This window comes from Oncorhynchus keta, unplaced genomic scaffold, assembly GCF_023373465.1.
Source record: "Oncorhynchus keta strain PuntledgeMale-10-30-2019 unplaced genomic scaffold, Oket_V2 Un_scaffold_3664_pilon_pilon, whole genome shotgun sequence".
Classification (NCBI taxonomy): domain Eukaryota; kingdom Metazoa; phylum Chordata; class Actinopteri; order Salmoniformes; family Salmonidae; genus Oncorhynchus; species Oncorhynchus keta.
The window spans coordinates 262,364-280,084 of record NW_026290923.1 but is presented as its reverse complement, the minus strand read 5'-3'; the positions used below and the strand labels follow the sequence as shown (position 1 = coordinate 280,084).

Genomic DNA, 17,721 nt, shown 5'->3' with positions numbered 1-17,721 from the left:
CTACACACAGCAGATTAGATTATTACAGTACCACACACAGTGGATTAGATTATTACACTACCACACCTAGACACAGCAGATTCGATTATTACACTACCACACCTACACACAGCAGATTAGATTATTACACGACCACACCTAGACACAGCAGATTAGATTATTACACTACCACACACAGCAGATTAGATTATTACACTACCACACCTACACACAGCAGATTAGATTATTACACTACCACATCTAGACACAGCAGATTAGATTATTACACTACCACACCTACACACAGCAGATTAGATTATTACACTACCACACCTACACACAGCAGATTAGATTATTACACTACCACACACAGCAGATTAGATTATTACACTATAACAGCGGATTAGATTATTACACTACCACACCTACACACAGCAGATTAGATTATTACACTACAGTAGCAACATACTGTACATGTTTCAACATCAACACCTACCCAGTAGGTCCATGGAATCCTCCTCTATGAGTCTGTTGAGGAGGGAGTTGGCCTTCTCTATAGTACACACTGCTACATCCAGACTACTGAAACCTCCTGGAGCAGCCCGGCCTCCCATGTAGCCCTCCACACACACCCCCGCCTCGGAGAACACACTCTGGACAGGACACACACACTGTCTGAGGACACACTCTGGACAGGACACACTGAGAACACACTCTGGACAGGACACACTCTGGACAGGACACACTCTGGACAGGACACACTCTGGACAGGACACACTGAGAACACACTCTGGACAGGACACACTGAGAACACACTCTGGACAGGACACACTGAGAACACACTCTGGACAGGACACACTCTGGACAGGACACACTGGACAGGACACACTGGACAGGACACACTCTGGACAGGACACACTGAGAACACACTCTGGACAGGACACACTCTGGACAGGACACACTCTGGACAGGACACACTTTGGACAGGACACACTAAGAACACACTCTGGACAGGACACACTCTGGACAGGACACACTCTGGACAGGACACACTCTGGACAGGACACACTCTGGACAGGACACACTCTGGACAGGACACACTCTGGACAGGACACACTCTGGACAGGACACACTCTGGACAGGACACACTCTGGACAGGACACACTCTGGACAGGACACACTTTGGACAGGACACACTTTGGACAGGACACACTAAGAACACACTCTGGACAGGACACACTCTGGACAGGACACACTCTGGACAGGACACACTCTGGACAGGACACACTCTGGACAGGACACACTCTGGACAGGACACACTCTGGACAGGACACACTCTGGACAGGACACACTCTGGACAGGACACACTCTGGACAGGACACACTTTGGACAGGACACACTTTGGACAGGACACACTCTGGACAGGACACACTCTGGACAGGACACACTTTGGACAGGACACACTCTGGACAGGACACACTTTGGACAGGACACACTCTGGACAGGACACACTCTGGACAGGACACACTTTGGACAGGACACACTAAGAACACACTCTGGACAGGACACACTCTGGACAGGACACACTCTGGACTGGACACACTCTGGACAGGACACACTGAGAACACACACCGTCTAAAGGGAAGGGGTGAAAATACTTTCCGATTGTATTTGTCATGTTTTTATATAGTTTAGAAAATGTATTCAAAACGAAATACAGAAATATCTCATTTACATAAGTATTCACACTCCTGAGTCAATACATTTACATTTAAGTCATTTAGCAGACGCTCTTATCCAGAGCGACTTACAAATTGGTGCATTCACCTTATGTTAGAATCACCTGTGGCAGTGATTACAGCTGTGAGTCTTTCTGGGTAAGTCCCTAAGAGATTTGCACACCTGGATTGTACAATATTTGCACATTATTCTCTCAAAAATACTTCAAGCTCTGAAAAGGGTATTACTAAACAGCCATTTTCAAGTCTTGTCATAGATTTTCAAGCCAATTTAAGTCAAAACTGTAACTAGGCAACTCAGGAACATTCAATGTCGTCTTGTGTTTTAGGTTATTGTCCTGCTGAAAAGTTCATTTGACAAGCATACCCATAACATATAGCAGCCACCACCATGTTGAAAATATGAAGAGTGGTACTCAGTGAAGTTGTTAATGACACGTTGTGTTAAAACACTATGTGTTTTAATAAATCAACTTTATGTACCGAACTGGTCTGATGCTTTAAGCACGCCGTTTGATTAAATAATTAACACACACAAATGACTCAAGAGGGAGCCAGAGATCAAGATAACCAGAACCTGTTCCTGACCCTCCTGCTGCAGCAGCTGGCCTTTGCAGATTCTGGCTTTGTGCTCCTGATGTAGTTGGTAACAGGCTACACCAAGGGTCGGAAACCTTTTCCATTTGGAGTGACAATTTATCTTACCATTTCTACCGATATCAAATAAAATGTTATTTGTCACATGCGCCGAATACAACTGGTATAGAAGACCTTACAGTGAAATGCTGAATACAACAGGTGTAGTAGACCTTACAGTGAAATGCTGAATACAACAGGTGTAGTAGACCTTACAGTGAAATGCTGAATACAACATGTGTAGTAGACCTTACAGTGAAATGCTGAATACAACATGTGTAGTAGACCTTACAGTGAAATGCTGAATACAACAGGTGTAGTAGACCTTACAGTGAAATGCTGAATACAACATGTGTAGTAGACCTTACAGTGAAATGCTGAATACAACAGGTGTAGTAGACCTTACAGTGAAATGCTGAATACAACAGGTGTAGTAGACCTTACAGTGAAATGCTGAATACAACAGGTGTAGTAGACCTTACAGTGAAATGCTTACTTACAAGCCCTTAACCAACAATGCTCATGAAGTAAAAAAAATAAAAATAAGTGTTCAGTAAAAAATAGAAAATAAACAAAGTATTTAACAGCAGTAGTCAAATAACAAAAACGAGGCTCTATACAGGGTATTACGGTACAGAGTCAATGTGGAGGCTATATACAGGGTATTACGGTACAGAGTCAATGTGGAGGCTCTATACAGGGTATTACGGTACAGAGTCAATGTGGAGGCTATATACAGGGTATTACGGTACAGAGTCAATGTGGAGGCTATATACAGGGTATTACAGTACAGAGTCAATGTGGAGGCTATATACAGGGTATTACGGTACAGAGTCAATGTGGAGGCTATATACAGGGTATTACGGTACAGAGTCAATGTGGAGGCTATATACAGGGTGTTACGGTACAGAGTCAATGTGGAGGCTATATACAGGGTGTTAAGGTACAGAGTCAATGTGGAGGCTATATACAGGGGGTACCGGTACAGAGTCAATGTGGAGGCTATATACAGGGTATTACGGTATAGAGTCAATGTGGAGGCTATATACAGGGTATTACGGTACAGAGTCAATGTGGAGGCTATATACAGGGGGTACAGGTACAGAGTCAATGTGGAGGCTATATACAGGGGGTACAGGTACAGAGTCAATGTGGAGGCTATATACAGGGTATTACGGTACAGAGTCAATGTGGAGGCTATATACAGGGTATTACGGTATAGAGTCAATGTGGAGGCTATATACAGGGTATTACGGTACAGAGTCAATGTGGAGGCTATATAGAGGGTGTTACAGTACAGAGTCAATGTGGAGGCTATATACAGGGGGTACCGGTACAGAGATATATGTGCCAATCATGATTTTCATGTGCACATTTTCCTGGAACAGTTTAATTGAATATATAATAGCCTTTGTATCTCAAAATCAGTCTGTGGTTAATCTACGTTCAATCTAAATGAAAATGATACAAATCTAAAAGTAACTTATATTGCCAACTATGTAGAGATAGCCGACATAAAGCCAAAAAATAAAAACATTGCAGCCTGCAGGTAGAAAATATGCTGATAAAAGAAAATATCCTATAAATCACATGGCCTGTTTGCAACAAACTGTAAACATTGCATCAACTATCAACTAGGCAGGCCCAAAAATCGCACTAGCAAACTTGCAACATTGTATAAAATATTCTGGACCCTCAGTTTCCCAAGCCAGTGAGCTTGGGACAGACACAGCTGCAGGCTATTTGTGCAAAAGGGATAAGAAGTAATCAGGTATTCTACGATGTTTCCACTGGATCAGAACATTACATTTGTTCCTTTCATGCTGAGTGGTTATCGAAAGGGAGAGAGCTGGAAATATTGTTCAGATACTTTGATGAACTTCTCAATTGATCCTAAAAACACACTTTGTTTACTCGCTGTTTCAGGTGAAAAAAAAAATGATTTTGAGAAACTTCACAGCTCATTAGTGGTGGTGTGTTAAGACAATCAGAAATACTATCAGACATCCCCTCTCACAGGAAGACTCACAGCTCTTAGAGACTGACCCAGAAAGACTTACAGCTCTTAGAGACTGACCCAGAAAGACTCACAGCTCTTAGAGACTGATCCAGAAAGACTCACAGCTCTTAGAGACTGACCCAGAAAGACTCACAGCTCTTAGAGACTGACCCAGGAAGACTCAAAGCTCTTAGAGACTGACCCAGAAAGACTCACAGCTCTTAGAGACTGACCCAGAAAGACTCACAGCTCTTAGAGACTGACCCAGAAAGACTCACAGCTCTTAGAGACTGACCCAGGAAGACTCAAAGCTCTTAGAGACTGATCCAGAAAGACTCACAGCTCTTAGAGACTGACCCAGAAAGACTCACAGCTCTTAGAGACTGACCCAGAAAGACTCAGAGCTCTTAGAGACTGACCCAGAAAGACTCAGAGCTCTTAGAGACTGACCCAGAAAGACTCAGAGCTCTTAGAGACTGACCCAGAAAGACTCAGAGCTGTAATCACTGGCAACGGTGATTCTAACAAACATGTATTGACTCAGGGAGCTGAATACTCACGCAACGACTATATTTTTGTTGTTTAATTTATGTGTAGATTGTTGACAAAAAGAAATGACAATTAAATCCACTTTAATCTCACTTTGTAAGACAATAACATGTGAAGTAATCCAAGGGGTCTGAATACTTTCTGCAAGGCCCTGTACATATACACAGAGCATTTCAGCCTCTCCTTCCCTCTATCCCTCTCTAACTTCCACTCTACCTGGAGGTAGGTCATCTTCTCCTTGGCCAGGGATACGAAGGGCAGAATAAACAGAGCTTTCCTCCTGGTCTCCAGGACTCTCTTCAGCATTAACAGCTCTGCCACCAGGGTCTTCCCTGCACTGGTTGGGGCTGGGATTAGAGGTCAGGGGTTAACGGTCAGGGGTCAGGATTCTGGGGCGGGGTAGATTGGTAGGGTCAAGGGGTCAGGGTACCTGAGTAGACCAGGTTGTGTCCTTGCAGCACGCGTCCCAGACAGAGACACTGAGCCTGCCAGGGGAACATGGAGGAGACACCATGACGACGGTAGCGTTCAAGGACCGCAGCAGGCAGCCCCCAGCTGGACAACAACAACCTGTCACACTGCTCGTCTGGACGCATAAACACTGCTGATAGACCTGCACCTGGGGAAACACACACGTTACACACCACACACCACACACTACACACCACACGTTACACACCACACACCACACGTTACACACCACACACCACACACCACACGTTACACACCACACACTACACACCACACGTTACACACCACACACTACACACCACACACCACACACGTTACACACCACACACACACACACGTTACACACCACACACACCACACACATTACACACCACACACACACGTTACTGATAGAGGAATTCTAGATTCCTATGTATTTTGTAGCCAAAACCAAATTCGCACTCGTTTCTAATTCATTAATGAGTTGTAAGTTCATTAATTATGCATGAAGTAGATCGAGACCAGTCTTAAAAGCCAGGTAAACAGTGTTTAATTCAAGTGAGTACTAAACACATACACACATTTCCACAGGTTATAAACTGAAAATGACGTCAGCGTTTTCCAAACGTTCTATTTACAAACAGAGGGGCCCCCTAGCTCTTGAGCCTTCGCGTTATCAGCACAAAGTCAAGGCCAGTCAGTATAAATCAACATTCTAGACAATCTGGAGATGGCCCGTTCCCACCACCTGGAGATTTGTACAACTGAATGAACTAAGGAACAGACCTTCATTGTTACTAAACTCCTGACTACATTATATACAATTGGGAAAGGGAGCAAGAGAGAAAATTCACATGTACAGTACATTATAGAATTTGGACTAGTCAGTTCTGATTGGAATGTATACATAATTAGTCATTTCAACCATAATTTCCTCTATCAGTTACACACCACACACGTTACACACCACACACGTTACACACCACACACGTTACACACAACACACGTTACACACCACACACGTTACACACCACACACGTTACACACCACACACGTTACACACCACACACGTTACACACAACACACGTTACACACAACACACGTTACACACCACACACGTTACACACCACACACGTTACACACAACAGACAACACACGTTACACACAACACACAACACACGTTACACACAACAGACACGTTACACACCACACACGTTACACACCACACACACGTTACACACAACACACACGTTACACACCACACACGTTACACACAACACACGTTACACACCACACACGTTACACACCACACACAACACACGTTACACACCACACACGTTACACACCACACACCACACACGTTACACACAACACACAACACACGTTACACACCACACACGTTACACACAACAGACAACACACGTTACACACAACACACAACACACGTTACACACAACACACGTTACACACCACACACGTTACACACCACACACGTTACACACCACACACACGTTACACACCACACACGTTACACACGTTACACACAACAGACAACACACGTTACACACCACACACGTTACACACAACACACGTTACACACCACACACAACACACGTTACACACAACACACACGCACACACACACACCCTTTCATCTCGTACCTGTAGTGTTGAGTGTGCTGGCCTCCAGCCCAGTAGGGGGTGTGAGAACAGAGGCTGACATGTTGTTCCTCAGAGACCGCTGTAGCGCCGCGCTCTCCCTCACCCGTACAAGGTGGGAGGGTCTGAACAGGATGAAGTCATCAGACACGTCCAATGGGGAGTCAGCATTCTGGCAGGAACCATTTCCTCTTCCTGTGGGTGTGGTCTCAGAGCTCCTCCCCCTAGCCCTGCGCTTCCTACTGTCAACGACAACATTCAAATGATATAAACATTTATTGGTACGGCTGTTAAAGGTACAACCACGTCAATAAAGTTAGAACAAGATCAAATAAATGTTTTTTGTTTGTATATTAATCTACTGGTAAAAACACACCCTCTGGAGCTGCAGTTCTTCTGAGGGGGTGTGGCGTCCGTAGGTCTGCGTGGAAGCCTCCCAGCATGCTCTCTGTCCTCTGAGTCTTCACTGAACAGCAGGCAGTGAGCCAGGTCCTTACAGTCCGCTGTCTGAACCAGCCCTGGATGCTCACACACACCTGGTCCCAGTCCAATCCTAGCCCCGACCTCTGGTCCTGGTGTCAGGCTGTGGGAGGTCTGGGCTGGAGCTGCTGAGGCGTGGGATACCCCTCTCTGGATTAAAGATACCCCCATCTCTACCCCATGTGTTAATTTCATCCCTCCAGGATCCAGAGCTTCCAGAACCTGCAGCATCTCCTCTCCAGGGTCTAAGGAGGAGTCTCCTACCACACACACCTGTCCTGCAGCCACATTCCGGGCCGTGTGTGTGTTGTCTCGCGGCGTGTGTATATGAGTGTTTTGCAGGCGACTGGAGCGTCTTGGGGTGAGTGGCTGCTCAGGGTCGGGGCCACTGCAGAGATAAACACTGAGTTAAAACATTAAAACATAAAGTCATGTCATAATATAGTAATGATCACAGGGTTATAACATCTAGTCATGTTATAATATAGTAATGATCACAGGGTTATAACATCTAGTCATGTTATAATATAGTAATGATCACAGGGTTATAACATCTAGTCATGTTATAATATAGTAATGATCACAGGGTTATAACATCTAGTCATGTTATAATGTTATAATATAGTAATGATCACAGGGTTATAACATCTAGTCATGTTATAATATAGTAATGATCACAGGGTTATAACATCTAGTCATGTTATAATGTTATAATATAGTAATGATCACAGGGTTATAACATCTAGTCATGTTATAATGTTATAATATAGTCATGATCACAGGGTTATAACATCTAGTCATGTTATAATATAGTAATGATCACAGGGTTATAACATCTAGTCATGTTATAATATAGTAATGATCACAGGGTTATAACATCTAGTCATGTTATAATGTTATAATATAGTAATGATCACAGGGTTATAACATCTAGTCATGTTATAATATAGTAATGATCACAGGATTATAACATCTAGTCATGTTATAATGTTATAATATAGTAATGATCACAGGGTTATAACATCTAGTCATGTTATAATATAGTAATGATCACAGGGTTATAACATCTAGTCATGTTATAATGTTATAATATAGTAATGATCACAGGGTTATAACATCTAGTCATGTTATAATATAGTAATGATCACAGGGTTATAACATCTAGTCATGTTATAATATAGTAATGATCACAGGGTTATAACATCTAGTCATGTTATAATATAGTAATGATCACAGGGTTATAACATCTAGTCATGTTATAATGTTATAATATAGTAATGATCACAGGGTTATAACATCTAGTCATGTTATAATATAGTAATGATCACAGGGTTATAACATCTAGTCATGTTATAATATAGTAATGATCACAGGGTTATAACATCTAGTCATGTTATAATATAGTCATGATCACAGGGTTATAACATCTAGTCATGTTATAATGTTATAATATAGTAATGATCACAGGGTTATAACATCTAGTCATGTTATAATATAGTAATGATCACAGGGTTATAACATCTCGGCATGTTATAATGTTATAATATAGTAATGATCACAGGGTTATACCATCTAGTCATGTTATAATATAGTAATGATCACAGGGTTATAACATCTAGTCATGTTATAATATAATCATTAACACAGGGTTATAACATCTAGTCATGTTATAATATAGTAATGATCACAGGGTTATAACATCTAGTCATGTTATAATATAGTAATTAACACAGGGTTATAACATCTAGTCATGTTATAATATAGTAATGATCACAGGGTTATAACATCTAGTCATGTTATAATATAATCATTAACACAGGGTTATAACATCTAGTCATGTTATAATATAGTAATGATCACAGGGTTATAACATCTAGTCATGTATGTTATAATATAGTAATGATCACAGGGTTATAACATCTAGTCATGTTATAATATAGTAATTAACACAGGGTTATAACATCTAGTCATGTTATAATATAGTAATGATCACAGGGTTATAACATCTAGTCATGTTATAATATAGTAATTAACACAGGGTTATAACATCTAGTCATGTTATAATGTTATAATATAGTAATGATCACAGGGTTATAACATCTAGTCATGTTATAATATAGTAATGATCACAGGGTTATAACATCTAGTCATGTTATAATATAGTAATTAACACAGGGTTATAACATCTAGTCATGTTATAATGTTATAATATAGTAATGATCACAGGGTTATAACATCTAGTCATGTTATAATGTTATAATATAGTAATGATCACAGGGCTATAACATCTAGTCATGTTATAATGTTATAATATAGTCATTAACACAGGGTTATAACATCTAGTCATGTTATAATGTTATAATATAGTCATTAACACAGGGTTATAACATCTAGTCATGTTATAATATAGTCATTAACACAGGGTTATAACATCTAGTCATGTTATAATATAGTAATGATCACAGGGTTATAACATCTAGTCATGTTATAATATAGTAATGATCACAGGATTATAACATCTAGTCATGTTATAATATAGTAATGATCACAGGGTTATAACATCTAGTCATGTTATAATATAGTAATGATCACAGGGTTATAACATCTAGTCATGTTATAATATAGTAATGATCACAGGGTTATAACATCTAGTCATGTTATAATGTTATAATATAGTAATGATCACAAGGTTATAACATCTAGTCATGTTATAATGTTATAATATAGTAATGATCACAGGGTTATAACATCTAGTCATGTTATAATGTTATAATATAGTAATGATCACAGGGTTATAACATCTAGTCATGTTATAATATAGTAATGATCACAGGGTTATAACATCTAGTCATGTTATAATATAGTAATTAACACAGGGTTATAACATCTAGTCATGTTATAATGTTATAATATAGTAATGATCACAGGGTTATAACATCTAGTCATGTTATAATATAGTAATGATCACAGGGTTATAACATCTAGTCATGTTATAATGTTATAATATAGTAATGATCACAGGGTTATAACATCTAGTCATGTTATAATATAGTAATGATCACAGGGTTATAACATCTAGTCATGTTATAATATAGTAATGATCACAGGGTTATAACATCTAGTCATGTTATAATATAGTAATGATCACAGGGTTATAACATCTAGTCATGTTATAATATAGTAATGATCACAGGGTTATAACATCTAGTCATGTTATAATATAGTAATGATCACAGGGTTATAACATCTAGTCATGTTATAATGTTATAATATAGTAATGATCACAGGGTTATAACATCTAGTCATGTTATAATATAGTAATGATCACAGGGTTATAACATCTAGTCATGTTATAATATAATCATTAACACAGGGTTATAACATCTAGTCATGTTATAATATAGTAATGATCACAAGGTTATAACATCTAGTCATGTTATAATATAGTAATGATCACAGGGTTATAACATCTAGTCATGTTATAATATAGTAATGATCACAGGGTTATAACATCTAGTCATGTTATAATATAGTAATTAACACAGGGTTATAACATCTAGTCATGTTATAATATAGTAATGATCACAAGGTTATAACATCTAGTCATGTTATAATATAGTCATTAACACAGGGTTATAACATCTAGTCATGTTATAATATAGTAATGATCACAGGGTTATAACATCTAGTCATGTTATAATATAGTCATTAACACAGGGTTATAACATCTAGTCATGTTATAATGTTATAATATAGTAATGATCACAGGGTTATAACATCTAGTCATGTTATAATGTTATAATATAGTAATGATCACAGGGTTATAACATCTAGTCATGTTATAATATAGTAATGATCACAGGGTTATAACATCTAGTCATGTTATAATATAGTAATGATCACAGGGTTATAACATCTAGTCATGTTATAATGTTATAATATAGTAATGATCACAGGGTTATAACATCTAGTCATGTTATAATATAGTAATGATCACAGGGTTATAACATCTAGTCATGTTATAATATAGTAATGATCACAGGGTTATAACATCTAGTCATGTTATAATGTTATAATATAGTAATGATCACAGGGTTATAACATCTAGTCATGTTATAATGTTATAATATAGTAATGATCACAGGGTTATAACATCTAGTCATGTTATAATGTTATAATATAGTCATTAACACAGGGTTATAACATCTAGTCATGTTATAATATAGTAATGATCACAGGGTTATAACATCTAGTCATGTTATAATGTTATAATATAGTAATGATCACAGGGTTATAACATCTAGTCATGTTATAATGTTATAATATAGTAATGATCACAGGGTTATAACATCTAGTCATGTTATAATATAGTAATGATCACAGGGTTATAACATCTAGTCATGTTATAATATAGTAATGATCACAGGGTTATAACATCTAGTCATGTTATAATGTTATAATATAGTAATGATCACAGGGTTATAACATCTAGTCATGTTATAATGTTATAATATAGTAATGATCACAGGGTTATAACATCTAGTCATGTTATAATGTTATAATATAGTAATGATCACAGGGTTATAACATCTAGTCATGTTATAATATAGTAATGATCACAGGGTTATAACATCTAGTCATGTTATAATGTTATAATATAGTAATGATCACAGGGTTATAACATCTAGTCATGTTATAATGTTATAATATAGTAATGATCACAGGGTTATAACATCTAGTCATGTTATAATGTTATAATATAGTCATTAACACAGGGTTATACCATCTAGTCATGTTATAATATAGTAATGATCACAGGGTTATAACATCTAGTCATGTTATAATATAGTAATGATCACAGGGTTATAACATCTAGTCATGTTATAATGTTATAATATAGTAATGATCACAGGGTTATAACATCTAGTCATGTTATAATATAGTAATGATCACAGGGTTATAACATCTAGTCATGTTATAATGTAGTAATGATCACAGGGTTATAACATCTAGTCATGTTATAATGTTATAATATAGTCATTAACACAGGGTTATAACATCTAGTCATGTTATAATGTTATAATATAGTCATTAACACAGGGTTATACCATCTAGTCATGTTATAATATAGTAATGATCACAGGATTATAACATCTAGTCATGTTATAATGTTATAATATAGTAATGATCACAGGGTTATACCATCTAGTCATGTTATAATATAATCATTAACACAGGGTTATAACATCTAGTCATGTTATAATGTTATAATATAGTCATTAACACAGGGTTATAACATCTAGTCATGTTATAATATAGTAATGATCACAGGGTTATAACATCTAGTCATGTTATAATATAGTAATGATCACAGGATTATAACATCTAGTCATGTTATAATGTTATAATATAGTAATGATCACAGGGTTATAACATCTAGTCATGTTATAATATAGTAATGATCACAGGGTTATAACATCTAGTCATGTTATAATATAGTAATGATCACAGGGTTATAACATCTAGTCATGTTATAATATAGTAATGATCACAGGATTATAACATCTAGTCATGTTATAATGTTATAATATAGTAATGATCACAGGGTTATACCATCTAGTCATGTTATAATATAGTAATTAACACAGGGTTATAACATCTAGTCATGTTATAATATAGTAATGATCACAGGGTTATAACATCTAGTCATGTTATAATATAGTAATGATCACAGGGTTATAACATCTAGTCATGTTATAATATAGTCATTAACACAGGGTTATAACATCTAGTCATGTTATAATATAGTAATGATCACAGGGTTATAACATCTCGGCATGTTATAATGTTATAATATAGTAATGATCACAGGGTTATAACATCTAGTCATGTTATAATATAGTAATGATCACAGGGTTATAACATCTAGTCATGTTATAATATAGTCATTAACACAGGGTTATAACATCTAGTCATGTTATAATATAATCATTAACACAGGGTTATAACATCTAGTCATGTTATAATGTTATAATATAGTAATGATCACAGGGTTATAACATCTAGTCATGTTATAATATAGTAATGATCACAGGGTTATAACATCTAGTCATGTTATAATATAGTAATGATCACAGGGTTATAACATCTAGTCATGTTATAATATAGTAATTAACACAGGGTTATAACATCTAGTCATGTTATAATATAGTAATGATCACAGGGTTATAACATCTAGTCATGTTATAATATAGTAATGATCACAGGGTTATAACATCTAGTCATGTTATAATATAGTAATGATCACAGGGTTATAACATCTAGTCATGTTATAATGTTATAATATAGTAATGATCACAGGGTTATAACATCTAGTCATGTTATAATGTTATAATATAGTAATGATCACAGGGTTATAACATCTAGTCATGTTATAATATAGTAATGATCACAGGGTTATAACATCTAGTCATGTTATAATATAGTAATGATCACAGGGTTATAACATCTAGTCATGTTATAATGTTATAATATAGTAATGATCACAGGGTTATAACATCTAGTCATGTTATAATGTTATAATATAGTAATGATCACAAGGTTATAACATCTAGTCATGTTATAATATAGTAATGATCACAGGATTATAACATCTAGTCATGTTATAATATAGTAATGATCACAAGGTTATAACATCTAGTCATGTTATAATGTTATAATATAGTAATGATCACAGGGTTATAACATCTCGTCATGTTATAATGTTATAATATAGTAATGATCACAGGGTTATAACATCTAGTCATGTTATAATATAGTAATGATCACAGGGTTATAACATCTCGGCATGTTATAATGTTATAATATAGTCATGATCACAGGGTTATAACATCTCGGCATGTTATAATGTTATAATATAGTAATGATCACAGGGTTATAACATCTAGTCATGTTATAATATAGTAATGATCACAAGGTTATAACATCTAGTCATGTTATAATATAGTCATTAACACAGGGTTATAACATCTAGTCATGTTATAATATAGTAATGATCACAGGGTTATAACATCTAGTCATGTTATAATATAGTCATTAACACAGGGTTATAACATCTAGTCATGTTATAATATAGTAATGATCACAGGGTTATAACATCTAGTCATGTTATAATATAGTAATGATCACAGGGTTATAACATCTAGTCATGTTATAATGTTATAATATAGTAATGATCACAGGGTTATAACATCTAGTCATGTTATAATGTTATAATATAGTAATGATCACAGGGTTATAACATCTAGTCATGTTATAATATAGTAATGATCATTATACACAGGGTTATAACATCTAGTCATGTTATAATGTTATAATATAGTAATGATCACAGGGTTATAACATCTAGTCATGTTATAATATAGTAATGATCACAGGGTTATAACATCTAGTCATGTTATAATATAGTAATGATCACAGGGTTATAACATCTAGTCATGTTATAATATAGTCATTAACACAGGGTTATAACATCTAGTAATGTTATAATATAGTAATGATCACAGGGTTATAACATCTAGTCATGTTATAATATAGTAATGATCACAGGGTTATAACATCTAGTCATGTTATAATATAGTAATGATCACAGGATTATAACATCTAGTCATGTTATAATGTTATAATATAGTAATGATCACAGGATTATAACATCTAGTCATGTTATAATATAGTAATGATCACAGGATTATAACATCTAGTCATGTTATAATATAGTAATGATCACAGGATTATAACATCTAGTCATGTTATAATGTTATAATATAGTAATGATCACAGGGTTATAACATCTAGTCATGTTATAATGTTATAATATAGTAATGATCACAGGGTTATAACATCTAGTCATGTTATAATATAGTAATGATCACAGGGTTATAACATCTAGTCATGTTATAATATAGTAATGATCACAGGATTATAACATCTAGTCATGTTATAATGTTATAATATAGTAATGATCACAGGGTTATAACATCTAGTCATGTTATAATGTTATAATATAGTAATGATCACAGGGTTATAACATCTAGTCATGTTATAATGTTATAATATAGTAATGATCACAGGGTTATAACATCTAGTCATGTTATAATGTTATAATATAGTAATGATCACAGGGTTATAACATCTAGTCATGTTATAATGTTATAATATAGTAATGATCACAGGATTATAACATCTAGTCATGTTATAATGTTATAATATAGTAATGATCACAGGGTTATAACATCTAGTCATGTTATAATATAGTAATGATCACAGGGTTATAACATCTAGTCATGTTATAATATAATCATTAACACAGGGTTATAACATCTAGTCATGTTATAATATAGTAATGATCACAGGGTTACATAACATCTAGTCATGTTATAATGTTATAATATAGTAATGATCACAGGGTTATAACATCTAGTCATGTTATAATATAGTAATGATCACAGGGTTATAACATCTAGTCATGTTATAATGTTATAATATAGTAATGATCACAGGGTTATAACATCTCGTCATGTTATAATATAGTAATGATCACAGGGTTATAACATCTAGTCATGTTATAATATAGTAATGATCACAGGGTTATAACATCTAGTCATGTTATAATGTTATAATATAGTAATGATCACAGGGTTATAACATCTAGTCATGTTATAATATAGTAATGATCACAGGGTTATAACATCTAGTCATGTTATAATGTTATAATATAGTAATGATCACAGGGTTATAACATCTAGTCATGTTATAATATAGTAATGATCACAGGGTTATAACATCTAGTCATGTTATAATATAGTAATGATCACAGGGTTATAACATCTCGGCATGTTATAATATAGTAATGATCACAGGGTTATAACATCTCGTCATGTTATAATATAGTAATGATCATTATAACATCTAGGGTTATAACATCTAATGATCACAGGGTTATAACATCTAGTCATGTTATAATATAATGCATGTTATAATATAGTAATGATCACAGGGTTATAACATCTAGTCATGTTATAATATAGTAATGATCACAGGGTTATAACATCTAGTCATGTTATAATATAGTAATGATCACAGGGTTATAACATCTAGTCATGTTATAATATAGTAATGATCACAGGGTTATAACATCTAGTCATGTTATAATATAGTAATGATCACAGGGTTATAACATCTAGTCATGTTATAATATAGTAATGATCACAGGGTTATAACATCTAGTCATGTTATAATATAGTAATGATCACAGGGTTATAACATCTAGTCATGTTATAATATAGTAATGATCACAGGATTATAACATCTAGTCATGTTATAATATAGTAATGATCACAAGGTTATAACATCTAGTCATGTTATAATATAGTAATGATCACAGGGTTATAACATCTAGTCATGTTATAATATAGTAATGATCACAAGGTTATAACATCTAGTCATGTTATAATATAGTAATGATCACAGGGTTATAACATCTAGTCATGTTATAATATAGTCATTAACACAGGGTTATAACATCTAGTCATGTTATAATATAGTAATGATCACAGGGTTATAACATCTAGTCATGTTATAATATAGTAATGATCACAGGGTTATAACATCTAGTCATGTTATAATATAGTAATTAACACAGGGTTATAACATCTAGTCATGTTATAATATAGTAATGATCACAGGGTTATAACATCTAGTCATGTTATAATATAGTAATGATCACAGGGTTATAACATCTAGTCATGTTATAATATAGTAATGATCACAAGGTTATAACATCTAGTAATGTTATAATATAGTAATGATCACAGGGTTATAACATCTAGTCATGTTATAATGTTATAATATAGTAATGATCACAGGGTTATAACATCTAGTCATGTTATAATATAGTAATGATCACAGGGTTATAACATCTAGTCATGTTATAATATAGTAATGATCACAGGGTTATAACATCTAGTCATGTTATAATATAGTAATGATCACAGGGTTATAACATCTAGTCATGTTATAATATAGTAATGATCACAGGGTTATAACATCTAGTCATGTTATAATATAGTAATGATCACAGGGTTATAACATCTAGTCATGTTATAATATAGTAATTAACACAGGGTTATAACATCTAGTCATGTTATAATGTTATAATATAGTAATGATCACA

General features: G+C 35.0%; 1 protein-coding gene across 1 annotated transcript in view; it reads right to left on the bottom strand.

The window, feature by feature from the left end:
• The window catches only part of polq (polymerase (DNA directed), theta), a 137,447-nt gene that overhangs the window by 113,527 nt on the left and 6,199 nt on the right, over positions 1–17,721 (bottom strand). Inside the window, exons 3-7 of the mRNA XM_052516108.1 lie at positions 7,387–7,878; positions 7,014–7,252; positions 5,333–5,521; positions 5,119–5,249; positions 476–632 (exon numbers count right to left, since the gene is read on the bottom strand). Of these exons, the coding sequence (XP_052372068.1) occupies positions 476–632; positions 5,119–5,249; positions 5,333–5,521; positions 7,014–7,252; positions 7,387–7,878 (1,208 nt within the window). The remainder of the gene's footprint in view (positions 1–475; positions 633–5,118; positions 5,250–5,332; positions 5,522–7,013; positions 7,253–7,386; positions 7,879–17,721) is intronic.